The sequence below is a fragment of the Propithecus coquereli genome, unplaced genomic scaffold (genome assembly GCF_000956105.1).
Source record: "Propithecus coquereli isolate 6110/MARCELLA unplaced genomic scaffold, Pcoq_1.0 Scaffold349, whole genome shotgun sequence".
In the NCBI taxonomy this organism is placed as follows: Eukaryota; Metazoa; Chordata; class Mammalia; order Primates; family Indriidae; genus Propithecus; species Propithecus coquereli.
This window is the reverse complement of record NW_012149163.1, coordinates 589,437-611,868: the sequence shown is the minus strand read 5'-3', so window position 1 is coordinate 611,868 and position 22,432 is coordinate 589,437. Positions and strand designations below refer to the sequence as shown.

Below are 22,432 nucleotides of genomic sequence, written 5' to 3'. Positions count from 1 at the left end.
AAATTTCTCACCAAAATCTAATGTGAAATATTCTATATTCTAATGTATCTGGATCCTGCAGAGATCATAAAAAAGAGAGACAGCTTACAGTGACAAAATTATAATAACCAAATAAAGACTTTAATTTATACATGCAGATATGTCATAAAAATGTCTTTTTCAAAGTCCATATTGCACAGGTTTATGCAAATAGACTGTATTCAGCAGGTAATCAAAGGAAAAAAGCATTCAACTTTTTCTGCTATCATAATCCTCAAGAGTCAACATTTAACCTTTCCAAAATGTAAGAAAATAATCCAAATGGCCAGGGAAGCACAATCCAGTAAGTTTCTCTAGCTTCAAAAGAAATTTGGTTCACTTGACCAAATCACAGAAAAGGTAAGATTCAAGAGGTACCAAGGATGCAGGGTCAAACATAGATTGTCACTACTGATCACTTCTCAGGTTATTACTCTGAGTGGTTACACTACTGTCAAAGCAAGAGTGTCAAACTAGTTTTTGTTACATAACATACTTCAACTAGGAAATTAACAACATAGGCAAATTGACATATTCTAAGCAAAAGTCATGTTAGAGTTCACATATTAATCTAAAACTAACAGTCATTGAAGCCTACCAAAAACAGCAACAGAGATGAACTCTAAATAAATACTATGTATAAAATGGCACTTTGTTGTAAGATTCAGTATTATTTTTTGTTATTCAATAAAGCACTATGATCACAAATCACTAAATGTCTACACTAAATGTTAAACTGGGTTTTTTTAATTGTCCAGATATTTCTTTTGACAGTAACAATTAAAAATTGGTTATTCCATTTTTATATCTGCTGACCCCTCATAGTTATGAATTTAAAAAAAAAAAAACCCAAAACTGGGACATCAGTATACTATTAGCCCTAAAGGTCAACTACCACCAAGGCAATACCAGCTAAACCAATGAGGCTGTCTCTGCAGCTTTTTGTAATGGGGTTTATTACCTGGGTGATAGCTACATGATATTCACTTTCTAATTATTTGTTTATACTGTACATTTAGGTTTTATATGCTTTATTTATATGTCATGTTTCACAACTTTAAAAAGGCTTTGAAATGCCCATTTTTAAAGTTTTTGTTTTTTTACATACAGCTTTCTTTTTTTTCTTAGAGACCGGGTCTCGCTCAGTCATCCAGGATGGAGTGCAGTGATGTGATCATAGCTCACGGTAACGTCGAACTCCTGGGCTCAAGTGATTCTCCTGCCTCAGCCTTCTGAGTAGCTGGGACTACACACCAACTAGCTAATTTTTATTATTTTTTATATAGATGAGGGGTCTCGCTACGTTGCCCAGGCTGGTCTCAAACTCCTGGATTCAAATGATCCTCCTGCTTCAGCTACCAAAGGGCTGGGATTACAGGCGTGAGCCACTACACACCGGCCCATACAGCTTTCTCCAGACTCCTCAGCTAAGAGAGGTTATATAACACAAGACTCAATAGACACAATATTATCTCAGCTATGGCCAAAATGCCTCTAGGCAAGTCTGCATATGATCTTCTTACTCTCAAATCAATTTGATAAACTACATTTTGTTTTAACCACAAAATCGCATTTCTTAAATTTAAAATACCTATATATTTTAGGAAGTACGCATATAACTTTCAGCAAAATAAGAAAAAGCATGTTCTATGGTAGAAAAATACTTGATATTTAATGTTTAATTATCTATTAAAACAAGGATAATATAAGCTATGAAGAAAAAGTCAGGACACAGATACTCTTTAAAAAAAATTTTTTTTTAAGTAATCATCCTGAGTGGGGTGCAGTGGCACGTGCCTGTAATCCCAGCTACTCAGATACGCTGAGACAAGAAGATTGCTTGGGCCCAGGAGTTCAAGTCCAGCCTGGGCAACATAAGGAGACCCTGGCTTTAAGTAAATAAATAAATGTTTAAAGTAATCATACTGAAACATGAAAACCTTATTCTACTTCACGTGACAGTCTATTTGGCCTGAGGAGTCCCTAAAATATCAAATTTCCCATCTTTAGATTAAGTTATTATTTAACTTAAGCTTTCCAACTTCACATTTAAAAAAAAGTAAAGTTATTGTGTGGGAATTCTATCAAACATCTCAGAAGATGCCATATAAATGTAACGTATTATCAGATAATATTTTATCTTTCAGTGTTACATATGGTTAAAATGGAAACTATACAAATATAAAAAATTTTCATTTCCCTATTCACTTTCTCCTCAATAGAGCCCTAAATCTAGATGGAAAAGGGAACCTAGTAATAAGAAGGGGGGAGGAGTTATCACTGTAGACCAGTTAATGACAAAAAAGACCCACATCTAAAATTTAAAAATAAGAATACTTTTTCAAAGAGCTTCTTCGAATTCAAAATCTTGTCAATAAGCAGATGTACTTTAGGAGTAACAACACACATCCATTTAGTAAAAACTGAACATCCTCCAAATTCAAAAAATTTAAAATATACCTTTCACCTTCTTTTCATGCCACACTATGCAGGTACAACATACTACAGAAATGTTTGAAGTACATATTACATACTAAGGTCAACAGTAAAAATAAAAAAAATTGTAAGCTTTTAAAAAATGTTAGGAAATCATAGTATAATCAATTTCTTAAATTTACCCTTATTACTGTTTATAAAAAGATTAGCCTGCAGAAATAAAGCTCACCATTCTTTTAAAACTCAAATGTTGGGAGTGTTTATTAACAAAGGAATAAATCATCTTAGTTGCTCTTTCAAAAAAATAATAGACTGCTTTTTTTTAAGTAAAACTAAAAACAGCATTGTATTGAGAAACAGATTTTATGAGTAGATACTAAATTCTAAATCTTTTTAAAACTTTAATGATTTTAACGTCTTAAGTGTCTACAACACATAAGACTGTCTTTTTCTTTTAAAGGAACCCAATGAATAAGTATCCATGGTAACCCATTTTCTTCTTGATAGACAAAAAAAGAAAAAAATGTTTACACAGAGTAGTCAACAATGCCTGCTAAGATTTTTTTGAACTTGTTTTCAATTAGGTATTTTTAGCTCACTTTTTAAAATTTACCAATGTCTCAATTTTCTTTCCAGGACCGTGATAAACCTCTGATTTTTTTTTTTTCATTTCTTTGCTATCCTATTTCATTGAGAAGTTTATTAAAAGATGAAAAATCCCACCAAACACCACTTCATTACAAAAACACAAACTTGAAGATAACTTGGACACAATTCATTTTTGCATGTTAAAATATTTTGTGCATGCGCTATAGGTACAACATGGTGAACAAAATATGAAGAAAGACAAGCAAGATCCCTGCCTCAGTGCAACTTAACCTACCTCCCTCCAACTCATTATACTAAATGTGCCTCACCTTGAGCTTTCATAGACAGCTGAAATACTTGCACAGAAAGGAAGAATATGATGTAGAATAAAGAGCCAAGTAACAGGTTTGTAACCAAAACCTTGGACTTAACTTCTAAAGGCCTCAGTTTTCTCTCTTATAAAATACAGTAGTTGGGCTGTCTCTCTTCCATTTAAACAGGCTGCTAGGAACTGAATTTCGGATTAACTATATTACTTATAATAGCAAAAACCTGTTAACAACCTAAATGTTAATCAACATTCCAAACAATGTAATACTACATGACCCTTTCCAAAAAAAGCTGTGGATCCATATGTGTACTACTTTAAAACGATGTCGCAGATATCCTGTTAAAACTAAAAAGCAAAATGCAGATAGTATGACTCCACTGGTATTTTAAGAGAGATATACATAGATATGCACAGAAATTTTCTAGAAGGACACACAAGAAACTTCAAAGTGGTTATCAGTGAGGCATGAAGAAGGCTAACTTTTTTTTTAAATGTCTTAGCCTCCTGTAATATTTGAAAACTTTAAAAATAATGAACATGTATTACTTTTATAATTTTTAAAAAGAAACTAAAAGTAAGCTGGGTGTGGCAGCTCACACCTATAATCTTAGCACTTTGGGAGGCCAAGGTGAAAGAATCGCTTGAAGCCAGGAGTTCAGGACTAGCCTGGGCCACGTATTGAACGAGACCCTGTCTCTATAAAAAATAAAAATGAAAAAATTAGGTGAGGTGGTGCATACCTGTAGTTCTAGCTACTCAGGAGGCTGAAGCATGAGGATCACTTGAGCCCAGGCGTTCCAGCCTGGGAGACATAGCAAGACCCTCCTGTCTCCAAAAGAAAAAAAAAAAGAAAAAGAAAACAGAGAAAGACAAAAGACAGAAAGAGAAAGGAAACTAAAAGTAAAGGTTCTATAATTAGACAAGATCTGGGCTCAAATACTGGCTTTGTTATTTACCATCCATGTGATGTTATTAAGTTACTTAACCTCAGTTTCCCCATCTGTAAAAAGGAGTTGAAAGTATTAATTTCCTAAAACTGTCAAGAGGATAGAAGGAAATCATGCATGTAAGGCATTTAGCATAGCGTATTGTGAGAGGACAAGTGTTAGCAGCTATTACTGGCATTATTATGAATATTACTATAAACTCCAAAAACAGCTGTCTTTGAATCAGATTTGACAGTTCATGCAATGATCACCAATCTCACAGATGATCAATTTCCTTTATCCAAAACTCATGCAATCTGATCAGTATAAGAGAGGGCACCTGTTAATTTAAGGTTAAAAAAAAAGCTATCACAGGTAACAGGTGGGCTGATGAACACAGTAATCAGAGCAAAGTTTGGGTTTTAAGTGTCACCTAACGAGAGCAACCTTCTTCATTATATGGATACCTGTCCAAGGAACCAGAATACTTATGATGGCTGGGTAGGGGACTCTAATCTTTACAGAACGCTGAATACATAAAAATACATTTTTTAAAGCCATTCAAACTTCCAACTTTTAAAATATTTTTTAATATACAATGATTGCTCATTTTCCTCTTTTTGGTACTGATAGTTGTGCACATAATTTGCCAATTAATTACAAATAACATGTCAATCAAGTGGGAGATATAAAAGTGAAATCTCCATAAAAATAAATTCCAAAAAAGCATGATGAATGGCTTTTTTAAATGGAACTTTTCCTCACAGAATTAAAAAAAAAATTGAGGCTAAATATTATCAAATCAAAATACTCCAAGTTGTAAATCTGGCTTTTATAGTAAACACATTCTCATAAAGTATCACTCTAACAATATTCAATTTAATTTTCCTAACAAACCAAGAACACACCCTAAGCTTCTATATAACAACTGAGAGAATGTTGACATTAAGGTAGATCAAATCAATATGTAGTACAACTGGCTGGAGTCTACCATATTACAATTTTAACAGGTCTTCTTGGTATTGGAGAATGGTTTCAATATCAATGTGATGTATTACAGTTTGAGTTACCCCAATTACGAGACAAAAGGTCACACAAATTTACCTTTTTCAATATGAAAATAAAAGAGGCTCCACTAAATCCCAATTTATCTAAGTTTGTCAGAATGTAAACCTTTAAAATAGTAACCATTTCAAATTGCACAAGTAGTTACATTTGAATACACTGAAGAGTTACAGCAGCTTTCCTGAGAGTGACCTGAACTTCCACAAAAAACCAAAACAAACAACCCTGGCACCTCAATGAGGCTCTAAGAATTGCATGCCTCCTTCATAGATCATTGCACTGTGGGGAACTGGCATTTGGAGATTGTATTGAGCTAGCTACATGAAAGCAAAGGGACGGGATGGGGAAGAGTTTATGAAAAAAGAAAACACTATTCTTAACACACCCATCACCTATAAAGCAAGAGCTATCAGAAACATTATTTTAAAATACACACATTTCTAATTTTTTCAACATTCAAAATACAGCAAGCAGATAAGCTACCACAAGCAGATCTTCCTACCCCTTCTCACCCCCACACAGTGCTTTGCCAAGAGCACAGGCCCAAGTAAAATAACCGATGCAATTTCCTTGTTTACTTAAAGAATTGCAGAAAACATGTTGACTGCTTTGGGACTTCTGAAACAAATGAATTTTCAATATGTAAATGACTTTTCATGATGATGTTTGAAATAGTACAGTAGTAATAATTCCTTCAGCTAGTAATAATCTAGTTTTACATATACTAGAAGGGTTAAATTTACACTGCAGTTCATCAGCATGCCTTGTTTGCAACCAGAAGGAAGAGGGGAAAGAGAGGGAGAAAAGCAGCAAAACACACAGGATGGAAAACATCACTATCTTCTTTGGTGGTTATGAATAATTTTAAATGACCCAAGATGCAAGGGGAAAAGAGCTCATGATTAGAAAAAAAGGGGGTTGACAATCTGAACCAGCCCCTTCCAGGTTCATGCTGATGTCGGAGAGGAAAAGGGATTTATTTACACTGCAGCGCCTGGCAGCAAACATGGCTGCCCCTGCCCCCTTTAAATCTGAACAGTCTTCACTCCCTCACCAAAACCATCAAATTATGGCCATGTCTCTCCCTGTCTCCCAACCATAACACAAACACATCTCCTCCTCCCTCAAAACAGTAAAACCCACACCTCCCCATTTCACAACAATCACAATCCCATAACCACTAGCTTCTCTATTCTCTAGTCTTGAAAGAAAAGGCACAGAATACACACAAATATAGGAACAAAAGGCTTCCTTCCTAACACTTTAACAACCCCCATCCCCTTCTTTTCCTCCCACTCTGTGATGCTAAGTCGGCTCGTTCTCATCCCTACCAACATTCAGTTAATTTCCTTCCCTAACCCAATCCTACGTCTCCCGGTTTCCTGCGTCTGTTTCCTATCCTCCTATTGCGTCCTGCCTCAATCATTTCTCATCCCTTTTCCTCCACTTCCATTCCCTCATTTCTCCCTTGATTCCCACAAGGTGCCCCATTCCTCCATCAAATTCTACTCCCTTCCCCCAGACTCTGGTTCCCCCACTCCACCCCAAACCTATTTCTCAGTCCACCCAGGTCCCTAATCTTCTCCAAATCTAACTCTTCTCCTCTTTCGCTGCCCCTCCCCCGTTCCCGTCTCTATCCCCGCCCCCATCCCACCTCTACTCCCAATTCCCAGCTCAGCGCCACTCCATCTCTTACGCCCATCCTACCTCCCCTGCCCCACCCCCCAATTCCCTCCACACCCCCCACCTTGCCATCTGCTCCTCCTTCAAGACTCCCCCGAACCCTCTCAGGCCACCCGCTTCTCCTTCCTGCGGGGGTCTCCCCGTGCCCCATCAGAGGTCGCCCCCTCTCCGTCGTTCCCCCTCAGCCCTTCCTTGCGTTACACATACACACATGCATACACACACGCTCACGCACTTTACCTTCAGTTTGTTCCATTCTAACCCCCCGGCCGTGTCAGTACGATCACAGGAGACACACGGAGGCCCGGAGTGGGGCTGGGGCGCGGGCAGCCGCCGGGGCCGCGGGGGGAGCGGACGGAACCAAGCTAGGCCGCATGAAATCCCCCGGCTAGATTTTCCCCGCGCCGGACGCCTCTGCCATGGCGGCCGGCACCGAGGAGGGCCGCGGCCGGGCCGGGCCGGGCGTGCTGCGGGGCAGAGGAAGGCTGCGGGAGATGGGGTGGGAAGGGAAGCGGGGGAGCGGGGGTCGCCGCGCAGCCGCCGCTGCCGGAGGGGAGCCGGCTGCTGACGGCTGGACTGGGGCGGCGGGGTCCTCGGGGCTCGGCTTGGAATCCGCACGCCTCTCCGCGGCGACCTGTGCACGGTCCCCTCGGCCTCCGCCTCCGCGCTGGCCGCCGCCGCCCGCGCCCGCCGCCGCCGCGCACAAAGCCCCCCCACCCCGACTCTCGGGGCGCCGCCGCCGCCAAATCCTCGGGCCCTCATTGGCCGTGCGCCGCGGCGCCTGCCGGGAAATGCAGTCCGGGTTGGGGCGCGGGGGGCCGGAGGAGGAAGCCCGTCCGCGGGGCGCAGAGGAGGGGCGGCCGAGGGCGCGCGGCCGAGGCCGAGGCCGGAGGGATGGTGCGCAGGAGGGTAGGACCGCAGAACCAGGAGGCGGGGAGACGGGGGAGAGGGGCTTGCGCGCTCAGCCCGCGCTCGTGCGTGGTCTTTGGTACTTATTCGGTAACAGCAGGCCCTGAGCGCCACTGGGGGTCCTCAGAGCGACACCGCGCTGCCACGCCGGGCGTTATAAAGAGGCTGCAGGCGGGTCCCGGTGCGGGAGACCCGCACGAGCGGAGCCACTCCGGCGCCGTCCGACAGCTGTCAGAGACGTGCCCTCCACAAGGGCCCGCATCCGGAACCGCGGCGGCGATTTAAGACTCAAGCCTGGGGGATAGCCCCCTTTTCGGCCGCGGTGTGAGGGTCGTGCGGAGACCCCGGTTGCCAGCAGAAAGCCGGCGGCGCCGCGGTCGGGTCCAGGAGGCACCCCGACCTCCCAGCGGCCGCCGGCCCCGCACGCCCCTTCCGGCTCTCAGCGCGGAGGCTTGTGGGTGACGACGACGTCAGCGCCGCCCGCATCCCGGCCGCCGGCCCGGGCGGCTCCGTGCCAGTCACGTGCCGGGTCCGCCGCCGCTCCCCGCCGGACCTGCGCATCGCGGGACGCGGGCACGAGTCCTAGGCGGCTCAGGCAAGAGCGAGGGGAGGAAGAGGGCGGCAGTTCTCTGTGATCCCCTAGCCCAACCCCATCCTAGGAAGTTTATGTAAAACAATGGCAGGTCCTAGCTGCGTGACACAGTGAACTAGTCACGGAGCGGTGTGCAGACCTGTTGATGAAGACTTAGAACGTGGCCCCGCAGAATCGGCAACATACAGAGGCAGCACAGGCAGCAATCAGATGAGGAAACCAGGCCTGTGCTCTCCATTCTGAGAATAATAAAGCCCTATCACTGGTAGACGTCATACTCTCTAAAGACGTTATATGCAGGATCTATTTGGTTCCATTAAAAGAAGTGCCTTACAACGTAATTTTTAAATACCACTTAAACAAGAAAAGAGTCCTAAAAGATCAGTTATTTTAATGGGTACTAATTATGAATTCGCTTTTTTGGCATAATCCTGTTAATAATACTAAGGACGATACTGACAATTATGAGTTCTCTTTACTGTTAATCATTCAATATTTTTAAACTTATGCTTTGTGTAGCAACACAAATTGAAACAATCAGTAAAAGCACATTTTTTATTTATGATAAACATGTCTTCTAAAAACAGATGGCCAAAGAGGGCCACCTGAGCCTAGTTCTATTCTATCTACTGGAAAGATGGGTTCGTCTTTTTTTTTTCTCTACCTCCATCCTTCTTTACCCCTCCTGTATCCTCCTTGTTTTGTTGATAAACTTCCTTGACCCCGCACCTGGATTTTCCCCTTGAGGAGAAGCTGGTAAATTGTCCCCAGGGATTTTATTTCAGCCTGCTTCTAATAGCCATGCTGATAAGACCTTAAAATTGAAATTATGTGAAGTAGATGCATAGTCTCTTGTTGCAAAACATTAGAAAATTCAGTTAGTAATATTTGATCTGGAGCCATATTTAGAAAATGGCCATTAAAAATAATACTTTACATTTTCAGCATCTTGACATCTTTTGAGGTTCAGAACATGTTTATTCTTTTCCATAGAAAATGAGCAAGCAGTTCATTAAGTCAGCAATCTAACACAATTCTCCGGGCCAGAGTTAAGGGGGGAAAAACTTTTCTGGTTTCTCTTCTGAAGATTACACACAGAAACTCCCTACGTGACAAATCACTTACCCTGAAAGTAAAAGAAATCGCCAAGCCTCATACCAAGAGAAGGTAGACATTGCTTTGAACAAATGGGTTGCAATAAGAAGGGTTTTTAACCCTTCCCTTTTTAGAATGGATTGCCGACATATGGCAGTGGTAGAAAACATAGCTCATCTTTCAAATGCTGGGCATAGACTCATTCATCTGGTTTATGAATAATTAATGATTTTTACTGTGCCTGGTTTTAAGTGAATACAATGCATGAATAAAAATATTTCCTGGTATAAAATGTCTCCCAGGGAACTGAGAATGTTTTTGCACCCTTTATAATCTTTTCCAGAAAAGTACGTGTACATGGGTAGTGCAGTGATTAATTTATAATATTAATGTGAAAGCTATATCTACATTTTAGAGCGCAAATTTAATATCAAGAATTTTCAGGGAGGGAAAGGTAAAGAGACCAAAACTTTGTAGATTTTAATTCTAGTAAACATAGGACGTGGAGTGAAACCTTTACGTGGACAGTTGAACATGAGACGTGCACAAAGGGACCTCTAGTGGCCAAACTGAAAAGTTTTGCCTATTTAATATAATTGATCCATTTGGTTATTAGCTGAAAAATGTTTTGCGAATTAAAAGCAGTCTGCATTTTTTACTGAAATTTAATGCGCGCCATCTTTCATTCTTAGAAATGTGCAGCCCAGATGAGTAAAGCTTGTGGTCAGGTCACATGTTAGGAGAAGTATTCTCCGTGCGAAAGCGATTCCTTGCTGTCTGGTCTTAGAGTAGCGCCACTAAAATTTTTACAGGAGCCAGATAAAATGGATGGGAAGAGATAACTGGGGAACAAGAATATTTCTAGATCTTTCACTTTCCCAAGATGGCTCAGTTGTCCATCCTAGGAATTGAAGTGTCCCACAAACCGTCAGTGCCTACATCATTTCACAGCTACCATAATATACATTTTAAATGTTAAGACTTCTACACAAACTACTGATCATAAACAACATCTGTTAAGCAAATTTATACAGCAGATTTCTTTAGTGGAATTCGGATTGCCGTATAAAGATTTCACAGCATTACAGCCTTGGGCCCTGGAAGGGGAGGAAAAGGGGTGTTTTCCTTCCGATTCCCGCTCTTTCTCCTACCCCCTTCAACCTCCCCTCTATTCCCCCCAGGCAGTTTCGGAGTGGAGGCCGGCAGGCGGAGGGAGAATACAGCAAAGTGATGTCATTCGTGACTCCAAGATGGTTACCATGGCGACTGTCGGACAAATTACGCTATCAGTAGCGTAAGAGCCTCTTTAATCCAGCCTTCATTCAAGGGTTTCCTCAGGGGTTAGCCACAGCCTACAGACTGTGGACTGGCAGGAAAACATCAATCTTGGGCCTCACAGCACCGACGCTCCTTAAATGAAACCCAACGAAGAAGTCATCTCGCCGACGGGGACGCGACTTTGCGGCTTCCTGGGCTGAGAAGGTGAAGGACGCCCGCCCTCCCCAGAATGTGAAAGCTCATTGGCTGGTGATGTCGTCACTCAGAGTGACGTAGGGGTGAGGGCGAGGTGGAGCCATAGAGACTTGGCTCCGGGCCCCTCTAGCTTGGGGGGCCGGGGAAGGACTTGGGAAGAAACGGGGAGGACCCAGGAGGCCGTTCCCGGGAGCCGGGCCAAGGAGGTAGGGTGGGCGGGCCCGGGCCCGGGCCCAGGCCCGGGCTGTGAGGTGGTGGGCTGTGCCTGCCTTGTCTCTTCCGGAGCCCGCGCCCGCCGCATCCTGCTCCTCCCACCAGCGCCCACCGCGCCCCTCGGCCCTTGACCTCGTCCCCGACCAGAGCCCTCAAACTCTGGATCGTAGCCTCCGCTCCCCTCCTTCCGCTCTTCGCTTCCTCCTTTCTCTTCCGTACCCTGCTTCTCCTTGTCTTCATTTCCAGCCACGGCGATCGTCACCGAGGGTCGTCGTTCCCGGGCCTGCCCCACCCCCGCACCTCTTCCCAAAAAAACACCAAAAACCCCCAAATCCTCGAGACCCCACCACAGCAGACAGGCCACCCACACACAGGCACGAAAGCCACTGGCTGAGGAAGCTGAGGGCGCATTTTGCACCCGTGGGTCGTGAAGTGTCCCAAGCAAAGGTAAACCCAGGACCCTGGGCGTTGTGGGCAGCCCGGGGCCAGAGAGGGATTAACCGCCGCCTCTGGTCGTGTCTCCCTCCAGCAAGACACCGCCCACCGGCAGTCTGGTTCAGAGACTTAAAATGTCAGCTCGACATTTCCGTCTAGGAGAGACCCTGACACCCCTTTCCCAGCTGCAGGAGAGCAGAGTTGAGTGTGAGCTACTAAGGCTCCTTGCTGCTCCATGCTGCCCCTATCTGAAAAGCGTCGCAGGATGGGGAAAGGTTTTGGTGAAGGTGATTTAAAAACAGTTTGTGCTCTGGAGAATCACTAGGAAGGGAAACCGTTTTACCTGTACTTGAGCGATAAGTAGAGTAGGTACCCTGTATGTCTTCACAGCTACATAAATGAGATTAGGGAGTACAGCTTGGCCAAATATGAAAAAAAAAAAAACCTAGTTGAAAACAAATCCAGGATATTTGCTTTCTACCTATATCTTTAGGCTACAAATATGTGTGTCTTGCTCAGCTTTTTAAGTACTTGGCAAGCATTCAAGTTAGGTTACTAGATACTAATGACCAGAAATCAAAATGCCTCTGAAGGACTATACCATTTTCAAGAACCATATCCTCTTAGAGATCATTTCCATTTGTTGGCATCTCAAAGTACCATTCTCAAATCCAGAGCTATGAAAATATTATTCACAAGTGTTGGAACTGAACTTGAAGGGAGATTTTGCACCTTAACTATGCAAATGTTCTACCCTTGCAATAGATAAAAACACTTAAATCCTGATGTATTTTAATCGATGTGTTTTAAAAATACTAACCTGTTTACTTGCTCCTTTCCATAGGTCCCTATGTTGACTAGTTGAGATAAAAATAAATATGGCTTTCTACAGTTATAATTCAGTCTTAGCTATTGCTCGAACAAGGTAAGCATTGGAGTTTCCCTGCCAATATGTATATGAATTTCATTCTTCTAGATGGAAAGGATATGTGTAAAAGGATTGGCTTAGTACACAATTAAAACTTTGTTGGTTTTTAGGAAGCTGACATTTTAATGTAGTTAAACGTACCAACATTTTCTATATGCTTTAGAACTGAGGTTGAGTTCTAAAGTAGATGTGTGGTACAGGTTAAAGTAGAAAATGTAATGCTTTTCGAGTGACATCTCTGTAACTGATGAATGTTACATGAGGCTCTTAGATGTAAAGGAGTGAAATGGCTGGTGAACAAGCCAGTCCTAGGGCATATTCCTGTCCCATTAAGGTCTGTTATCATTTATTTTACTCAGAAGGATATTCAGTAAGAACTTACTATGTGCCAGATACATTGTACATTTTCCCTTTTGGCCATTCAGTAAGTGTTTTATCTTGGCATGCTTCAAAAATTGTCTGAAAGAATGGAAAAAGCCATCTCTTTGCCAAAAGAAATCTCTTTTCCAGTACCTTCTTTGCCTGGATCTGTCTTATTTTTATTTTCAAACAATCTGATGTGCTAGTTTAACTGAAGATTGTGGGCTGTTGCAATACTAGAAAATGTAGAGATCCTTGGCTGGGTGCCCAATTCTAATTCTTATTCCCAACGTCCTCGAGTAGTCTTAGGTGAAGGGCATTTCAGGTATAAGTATCTCTCACTTGAGGGAGTCCGTAGGCACTACAGAGGCAAAGCAGTGTTGTAGGACTGGTTAATCCACACGGTGACCCCGAAATGTTCCATTAAAACAGTATTCCTGTTATCAGCAGAGTGGCTTCCACCTATTTTATGATAGTAGATAGAGAAAACAGCACTATCAAACACAACCCTTGGTGGAAAGATGTTTGCTATTAGATATTTAAATTAATAGTCACAGAGCTTCTAACTTCTAATATAGCAGTTCTTAGGACTTATTAATATTTCACATAGAGTATATCATTGACCCATAGAGCATCTATTCTTCAACTGAGGTCAAAAGTTATATTTCATTCTTTTATGAAATCAGCTGCTCCTAAAATATACGCTTTAAACCCATTGTTTTATTTTAACCAGATAAAAGATCTTTCTTTAACTTTTAAGTTTGACTAGTGTGCGCTCAACTCGGACTTGCTCTTTATTCCAGGTTCCCCAGCCGTTTTGTCCATCCCACCTGCTCGTCTTTTTCCCCATCATTTGCATTTCTTCACTTGCCAGATTCACATTTAAAGAAGGCATATATGAAGAACTATGGAAGCAAGAAGTACTCCTATCCAAGTCAGTCAGGTGGTAAAGTACTTCACTTGCGAACTAGACTCATACAAAAGCTGCACACGTCAACTTGCTGGCTACAAGAGGTCCCTAGTAAACCTCAGCTGGAGCAAACCACAGAAAAGCCACGGGTGACGAGCCCTCAGCCTACAAAAGAAACTGGCACAAAGATTAAAGGAGGAAAGCAATCTTACAGACAAAAAATTGTGGATGAACTTAAATATTATTACAATGGATTCTACTTACTTTGGATTGACACCAAAGTTGCTGCCAGAATGGTTTGGAGGCTGTTGCACGGACAGGTGCTAACCAGACGTGAGAGACGAAGGGTAGGCAAGAATCATATTTGAGAAAGAAAATGTGAAATTAAAATTAACTGTTTGGGAACCAAGTTTTAAACTCAAACTTCATCCTAAAAACCCCAGGCCAGGCATGGTGGCTTGTGCCTGTAATCCCAGTGCTTCAGGAGGCTATGTCACAAGGATTGTTTGAGGCCAGAAGTTCAAGACTAGCCTGGGCAACATAGTGAGACCCCATCTCTAAAAAAAAAAAATCCCAAAGTAGGAATAATAACTGCTGGTGAGACCTAGAGTTTCCTTTTTTTTATTTTTTGAGACAGAGTATTGCTCTGTTGCTTGGGCTAGAGTGTCAGGGTATCAGCCTAACTCACAGCAACCTCAAACTCCTGGGCTTAAGTGATCCTCCTGCCTCAGCCTCCTGAGTAGCTGGGACTATAGGCATGCGCCACCATGCCTGGCTAATTTTTTCTATTTTTAGTAGAGACAGTAGTAGCCTCAGCTCTTGCTGAGGCTGGTCTCGAACTCCTGACCTCAAGCCATCCTGTCACCTTGGCCTCCCAGAGTGCTAGGATTACAGGCATGAGCCACCATGCCTAGCCCAGAACCAGAGTTTCTTCCTGAGTTTCTTACTTGTCTGCAGCTGACTTACTATACAACTTTAGTCAACATTCTTAAAATTTTTATATATTTGCCTATAGAATGGGTGTAATGGTGTTTTTAAATCTCTCCCAGAAGTTAAAAGGCTTCAGGTTTGAAGTGTTATTAATATATTAAGCATAGGTATTTTAAAACCCAATTTTAACTGACACTATATTATTAAACTATGGACCCCCCTAACTTAGATGAAAGCTAAGAAATTTCAATAATATGTTTTGATTGTCATAGATTTCCTTGAAGAGATACCATAAATACTACTTTAGAGCCATGGTAAACAGGAAAACCTGGCCTTTTCATTTTATAAATAGCTGTAGAAAACCTGTCTTGAGTTTTTAACACTTTAAAAGCCAAGGCAGGCTTTTTTGTTTTTCTTTTTGGCATGTCCTAAAATAATGAATATTGTATATGCATTTAATTCTTTAGCTGTTGAGAACTTGTGTCGATTTCTTCCGCCTGGTTCCCTTTATGGTGTTCATAATTGTACCCTTCATGGAATTCTTATTACCAGTGTTTCTGAAACTCTTCCCAGAGATGTTGCCATCAACTTTTGAAAGTGAATCCAAAAAGGTATGTAGGATGTTTTAACTTTTAAAAAAATTAATAAACTTTATTTTTTAGAGCTGTTTTTTAGGTTCGCAGAAAAATTGGGTAGAAAGTAGAGTTCCCATATGCCACTCTCCCCCGCCCCCCATTTCCCTTGTAATTAAAATCTCGCATTAGTGTGGTATATTTGTCAGAAAGAAAGAACCAGTATTGATAATTATCAATCAAAGCTCATACCTTACGTTAGGGTTCACTCTCTGTGTTTTACAGTTCTGTGGGTTTTGCAAATGCGTCTTATCACGTATCCACCATACACTATCCTACAGAATAGTTTCACTAATCTGAAAATCCTCTGTGCTCCACCTATTTGCCCAACCTGTGGCAACCACTGCTCTTTTCACTGTCTATAGTTTTGCCTTTTCCAGAATGTCAGATGGTTGGACTCATACAGTGTGTGGCCTTTTCAGATCGGCTTCTTTCACTTGGCGATGTGCATCTAACATCCTTCCATGTCTTTTCATGGCTTATTTCTTTCTATCACTGAATAATAGTCTGGTTGTATGGATATACCACGGTTTGTCTATCCATTCACCTATCGAAGACACCTCGGTTGCTTCCAATTCGGGGCAGTTATGAATAAAGCTTCAATAAACATTTGTGTACAGGTTTTTGCATGGATGTGAGCTTTCTACTCACTGGGGTAGATACCTAGGAGCGTAATTGCTGAATCGTGTAATAAGACTATGTTTAGCTTTGTAATAAATTGCTAAACTGTCTTCCAAAGTGGCTGTACTATTCTGCATTCCCCCAGCAATAAATGAGAGTTCCTGTTGTTCCACATCTTCCCCAGCATTTGATGTTGTCAGTGTTCTGGACATTGGCTATTCAAATAGGTATGTAGTGGTATCTCCTTGTTGTTTTAATTTGCAGTTCCCTAATGTCATATCGATGTTGAGTATCTTTTCCTATGCTCATTAACCATCTGTATATCTTCTTTGGGGAGGTGTCTGTTTAGATCTTTTGTCCACTTTTAATTGGGTTCTTTGTTTTCTTATTGTTTTGAGTTCTTTGTATATTTTGGATAAAAGTCATTTATCAGATATGTATTTTGTAAGTATTTTCTCCTAGTCTTTTCATTCCCTTAACAGTGTCTTTCACAGAGCAAATGCTCTTAATTTTAATCATATCCAATTTATCAATTTTTCTTTTTATAGATCATGCTTTTGGTGTTGTAGCTAAAAACTCATTTGCCAAACCCAACATCACCTAGATTTTTCTCGTTTTCCTCTAGAAATTTTATGGTTTTGCATTTTACATGTAGATCTATGATCCATTTTGAGTGAATTTTTGTGAAAAGTATAATGTCAGTGTCTAGATTACTTTTTTATTTTGGATGTGGATATCTGGTTTTTCTAGTTCCATTTGTTGAGAAGACTTCCTTCTCTCCTGAATTTTAACTTGTTTTTAACTGTTAAAGAAAACAAAAATCTTCTGTTACTGTGGTGACTAGTTAGACAGTAGGGATGATTTATTCAGCAAACAGACCCTTCAGTAGCCCCTGAGAAAAGGGTGCCCTCATTGAGCTTGGGGGTCACTCTGAAGGTGATGGGCCGGAAAACAGAGGTGGCTCCTTCATTGTCTCCGTTCTGTGACGCTCTACTAGACAGTGCATGGGATGAAAAAGATAGGAGCAAAACATTATGAGAGGACAAAGAGATTGGGAAATGTTTCACAGAAGAGATAAGTTTGAAACTGAGACTTAGGGAGTGAGTGGAGTTTTACCACAGTCTGTGGAAGGCATTCTGGATAGAAAGAATAGCATTTATAATGGCTCAGCAATATAAGAGTACGACATAGTCCGAGATCACTGGTTGGTTCTTTGTGGTTGGAACAGGGAGACCCAGGGGAAATGGCAGGAAACAGACAAAGGTGACTGTTGGGGTCAAGGATGGAAAACATATATGTGCCTAAGGAATTTAGACTTTACCTTTGCCCATGGTGAATAACGGAAGGTAACATTTTAAACAGGTGTGGATGACGTAATTAGTCTCTGCTTTAGAAAAATAATCTTGCTGGCAGGAAGGACAAAAGAGGGCAGAGCCAAGGAAGGGAAATCAGCTGGCATGCTACTGCAGTGGCCAAGGGAGAGGTGATGGAGCCCAAGTGATGAAATCGACAATGGAAATAAAGACATGAAGAGAGATGTGGGATACATTTAAAGGGTAAAATCAAATTACAATATTTAATTGCCTGGCAGTGGTTTAATTTACTTACATGTAAAGTAATCAGGATCTAGAATTAATACCACAGCATTCTCAGGGAAGTGTTAGTGAATACAGAAAGATGAAAGAATAGAGGAAGTGATTTATCTAACTATTACCTCTTTCCTGAACACCACTGATCCTCCCAAACATACTTATATGTATACACACATCATAGCCACAGTCTTAGAAAATACTTTCTAGGTTGCTTTCGTTCATGGAGAGAGGGGGCTGGGGGAGCCTTCTGTTTACATCAGATCAGAGCAGAGTGCCGTGCGTTTCTCTTTCATAGCACTTACACATTATACTTTTACAGTAATTTGTGGAAAAACTGCATTGTCGTTAGCCACTAATGTTTGTCTCTCCCACTAGACTAGAAGTTCCGGGAGGGTAGGAATTCTTATCTGTCTTTGCTCATTTTATCCCCAGCACCTAGTACATGGTAGATAATAAATAAATGGATAGATGGATGTTAGGATAGGGATGGATGAAATGGATGATTAAATGGGTTCTAACCATGGTATTGTCATTGTGTGATTTTGGTTTTTTGGGGGTATTTTGGCTGAGTCTTTTAAGATCTCTCTAAAAATCAACAATTCTTATGATTGGCCGATCATTAGAATTTCCTGGGCAACTTAAAAATATATGTAGAGAGAGATTCCTGTTCTTTTCCACCCCCTGAGTCCTGACTGACCATGGTTATTTTGAAAATACTACCATACTACATTTCTGATGATGAACGAGGATTAAGAAATACTGGTCAACATAGTATCTTAAGAGTGTACATTTAATGCTCTTCTGGGTAGTGCATATTTGTTAGACTACTTGACTCCTTGTATTATAATTGATTTTATCTAGTTTCTATTTAAAGCATAGAGTTCATTTCCTAGTTTTCATTGTTTGCAAAGCAAAATCCAGAGCCACTCAGACAAGGGATTGGCTCAACCAGCCGCCTACATGGTCTGTTCCAGGTTAAGAGATGGTATCTCATTCTAAATCGTTACAAAGCCTACCGTTGAGGGGATGTCTTGGATCTATCAAATGCTCATGATCATTGCATTAGTGAGAAATTAAAGGTAAGATTAAGGAGACAAGTTCTGAACACAGGAGCTTTTTATTTGCTCTGGTTCTCACAAACCCATTCGGTCAGGCCTGGACACGATATTAATACATGGTACAGAGATGAGCAATGACAAGGTGACAGGTTTTTTTTCTCCCTCCTTCATCTACCAGTTTACAATCCTGAAGGATTAATTAACTTTTTACTCCTCTACTATTAAGGAAGAAAAACAGAAAAAGAAAATGGCTGCAAAGTTGGAAATGGCAAAGTTTCTTCAAGAAACAATTACTGAAATGGCCAGGAGGAACAGAGCCAAGCTGGGAGATGCCTCTACGCAGCTCTCGTCCTACGTAAAACAGGTGTCAGTCTTTGATACGATGCCAGACTTCGGGGCTGCGAGTTATCTGAAACATGCGTGTCCTTATGGGTCTTCCAAGTCTTCAATCTTTGAAATTTCAAATATCTGATTTACAAATATACAATCTTGCAAACATTTATAGTAGTTTGCAGAAACGCCTATCTTAATTGGTGCGTTAAAGAGGCTGATAACTTCTTGAAAAGAACAGATTTTAGAGTCAAACTTTTGAACTACTCCTGATTTTTCAGTTGATTTGGCTTGACTTCAGACAGGTTTCTTCCCTCTCCTTTGTACCACAGGGACCATTTCCAGGCATTAGACAGAGTCTATAAATGCTACTTGAAATGTCTCTTTCAAGTAGTCTATTAGGAGGGCTAAATTAAGTAGGAAACACATTTTAATTAAACTCTTTGTCCCACTGCCTAGGTCCAGACAGGCCACAAGCCCAGCACGAAAGAGATAGTTCGCTTTTCCAAACTGTTTGAGGACCAGCTAGCCCTGGAGCACTTAGATCGTCCTCAGCTGGTTGCCCTTTGCAAACTGCTAGAACTGCAGACCTTTGGAACCAACAATCTGCTCCGCTTTCAGCTTCTGATGAAACTGAAGTCTATAAAAGCAGATGATGAAGTAAGAGCTTAACCAGAGCTGGAGGGAACTGGCGAGGTAGTGGGGGATGCCTTCGGGTGCCTCTGTGCTGGGGAGTTTTCTGTTGGGTCTGGTCATGGACCAGTTCTGGGAAAATGAGTGGTTTAAACAACCATTATGGCAACTTGAACCTTGATCGCTCATTTTAGGCGTTGTCTGTCATACCCTGACCCATTTTCTTGAGAAGGCCAACATAAAATGTTAGTAATTTGGATGACTTAGCTGGGACTAAGCTAAAGCACTTAGGACCTGCTGGGAAGGAAATAGCGGCTCAGTGCATCCTGACAAATCTCTCCCCACACCTCTGCTGCCCTACTGAGGAGCGGGTGCCAAAGTCAATATTCTGCAGAGTGAGTCGCCTGGCAAGAAGGGGTGCAAAGCCTGACGCTGGGAGGAAAAGCAGAGCCTGGACGCCTTGCAGAAGAAAGGCACCATTGGACTATAACTGCTCATTAGGCTCCTTAAAAAAAAAAATGGAAAGAATGTTTCTTGAATCTGAATCAGCTACTTTAAAGCATTCTGCCTGAGGGAGCAGGTTTCCCCGAACGGAGAGTGAGATCCCACCAGCCTCATCTAGATTTCAGCTGTTGCTTTCAGAACTTTGGAATAAACAATACTGGTCCCAGAAGGACCATAGTTTTGGGTCACACCAAATAACATAGCAAAAGCTGCATTGTTTATTGAGAGAGTTTTGTGGACCAGAGACTTAGGGCCATTCCTGGGGCGGTGGGGAGGAGTGAGAGCAGAACACACTGGGACAGGCAACAAATGGCACATTGAAAGCTTTTCAAGTGAAGTACTTTTTTCTTTTCTTTTTTTTTTTGAGACAGAGTCTCACTGTGTTGCCCGGGCTAGAGTGCCGTGGCGTCATCCTAGCTCACAGCAACTTCAAACTCCTCCCGGGTAGCTGGGACTACAGGCATGCGCCGCCATGCCCGGCTAATTTTTTCTATATATTTTTAGTTGTCTGATTAATTTCTTTCTATTTTTAGTAGAGACGGGGTCTCGCTCTTGCTCAGGCTGGTTTCGAACTCCTGAGCTCAAACAATCCGCCCGCCTCGGCCTCCCAGAGTGCTAGGATTACAGGCGTGAGCCATCACGCCCGGCCAACTCTTTTTTTCTAATGAACCTTAAAGCTGCCATGGAAGGGAAAAGGAGTAGAGATGTCAGAACCAGGCAAAATGCAAATCAAGAGGGGAAAGAATTACTTTGGTGACAGAACACTGGGGAAGAGTTATGCAGGCGTCTCTGATATTGTTAATACCTGTTGGCAGGGTTCCCTTTATGCCGACTGGTACCTTCCTAGGCCACCTTTGTAGCAGTCCGTGCAGGGGACAGAGTGTCAAGGCCTCTGATTCTGTGTTTCCACTGATTCGCTGGAATGTAGGGATTAGGTAAAGTTGGAATCAAAAGATCCAACACTGTTTCTTCCATTTCTTTCAGGTAATTGCCAAAGAAGGGGTGAAGACTTTGAGTGTGTCAGAACTACAGGCTGCCTGTAGGGCCCGAGGGATGAGGTCACTGGGTCTCACTGAGGAACAACTGCGACAACAGCTCACAGAGGCAAGTAGCAGCTCCTCTTGGGTTCTCTTCACTAGAACTCTCCCCCCTCCAATTTGCACAGAGCTCACTTTGTGATTTCTGCTTTGCAAGTGAACCGTCTTACCTAATTTGCCTTATTTCATCGAGCAGTGGGATGCTGAAGCAGCTAGGTTAATTTTTCACTGTGACTGGGGTAGGATACTATATTGGTTTCCTATTGCTACCTGACAAATTACCACGAACTTAGTAGCTGAAACAACACCCATTAGATTAGCTCACAGTTCTGGAGGTCAGAAGTGCAGGCTGTGGGAAAGGACCCACTTCCAAGTTCCTTCCGTTTGTTGGCTGAGCTTGGTTCTTGCAGCTGTAGGACTGAGTCCTTGCTTCCCGGCTGGCTGTCAGCCCCAGGCTACCCTTGGCACCTAGAGGCCACGTGTACTCCTTGCCTCTTGGCTCCCCCATCTGCAAAGCTAGCAACTGAGAACTTCTCAATGCCACATCCTTCCTTGTGCTTAACACCTCCGACTTCACCTGTGTTTGACCTCTAGCCTCAGGTCTCGTGTGATTAGGTGAGGCCCACCTGAATAATCTCCCTATTTTAAGGTCAGCTGATTTTCGACCTTAATTATATCCCTAGAATAGTGTTCGATCGAATAACTGGGAGAAGGTGTGGGTACACCAGGAACGGGGACTCTTAGGCCCACCGTAGAATTTCACCTACTTCAGGTACTATAAAGGTCTTGAAAAAATTCTAATTCGAGGCCTGCCACCTGCGTGAATCTGTCTGGAGGTCTGAACCTTGCCTGGTGGCCCACCTGGTGCTGCTTTCCCTTTTAGTGCCCCAAACCCACATAAAGTGTTAACTTTGCTATGGATGTTTAATATTGTCCCTCAGATAGCATATTTGTATTTTAAGAGCATCAGTGCTTTAAAACAAAGGAGTAACTCCTGTACATTCTCATCCCTATATTTGTAAGAAGTGCTATGAAGTGTGCACAAATTATTTTGAAATACAAGCTGTTGTGACTTTGAAAACAGGTTGCTATTTCTTCTTACATGTTGGAACAACTTTGATTGGAAGATCAAC

The 22,432-nt window shown here is 42.1% G+C and overlaps 2 protein-coding genes across 3 annotated transcripts in view; one reads left to right on the top strand and one right to left on the bottom strand.

Annotated features, from left to right (window-relative positions):
- WHSC1L1 (Wolf-Hirschhorn syndrome candidate 1-like 1) overlaps positions 1-7,777 on the bottom strand; it is a 135,354-nt gene extending 127,577 nt beyond the window's left edge. The window contains exon 1 of the mRNA XM_012651087.1: positions 7,288-7,777. The gene's annotated coding sequence lies outside the window, so the exon portion shown is untranslated. The remainder of the gene's footprint in view (positions 1-7,287) is intronic.
- A 4,831-nt stretch (positions 7,778-12,608) lies between these two features.
- Positions 12,609-22,432, top strand: part of LETM2 (leucine zipper-EF-hand containing transmembrane protein 2) — a 15,591-nt gene continuing 5,767 nt past the window's right edge. The window contains exons 1-6 of one of the 2 annotated variants that reach the window (XM_012651096.1): positions 12,609-12,689; positions 13,856-14,309; positions 15,445-15,503; positions 19,022-19,159; positions 19,585-19,785; positions 21,247-21,366. In XM_012651096.1, the coding sequence (XP_012506550.1) occupies positions 15,468-15,503; positions 19,022-19,159; positions 19,585-19,785; positions 21,247-21,366 (495 nt within the window). In that variant the 5' untranslated portion in view covers positions 12,609-12,689; positions 13,856-14,309; positions 15,445-15,467. Of the gene's footprint in view, positions 12,690-13,855; positions 14,310-15,444; positions 15,504-19,021; positions 19,160-19,584; positions 19,786-21,246; positions 21,367-22,432 lie in introns of those variants that run through there. The other variant, XM_012651095.1, reaches the window with a different exon arrangement.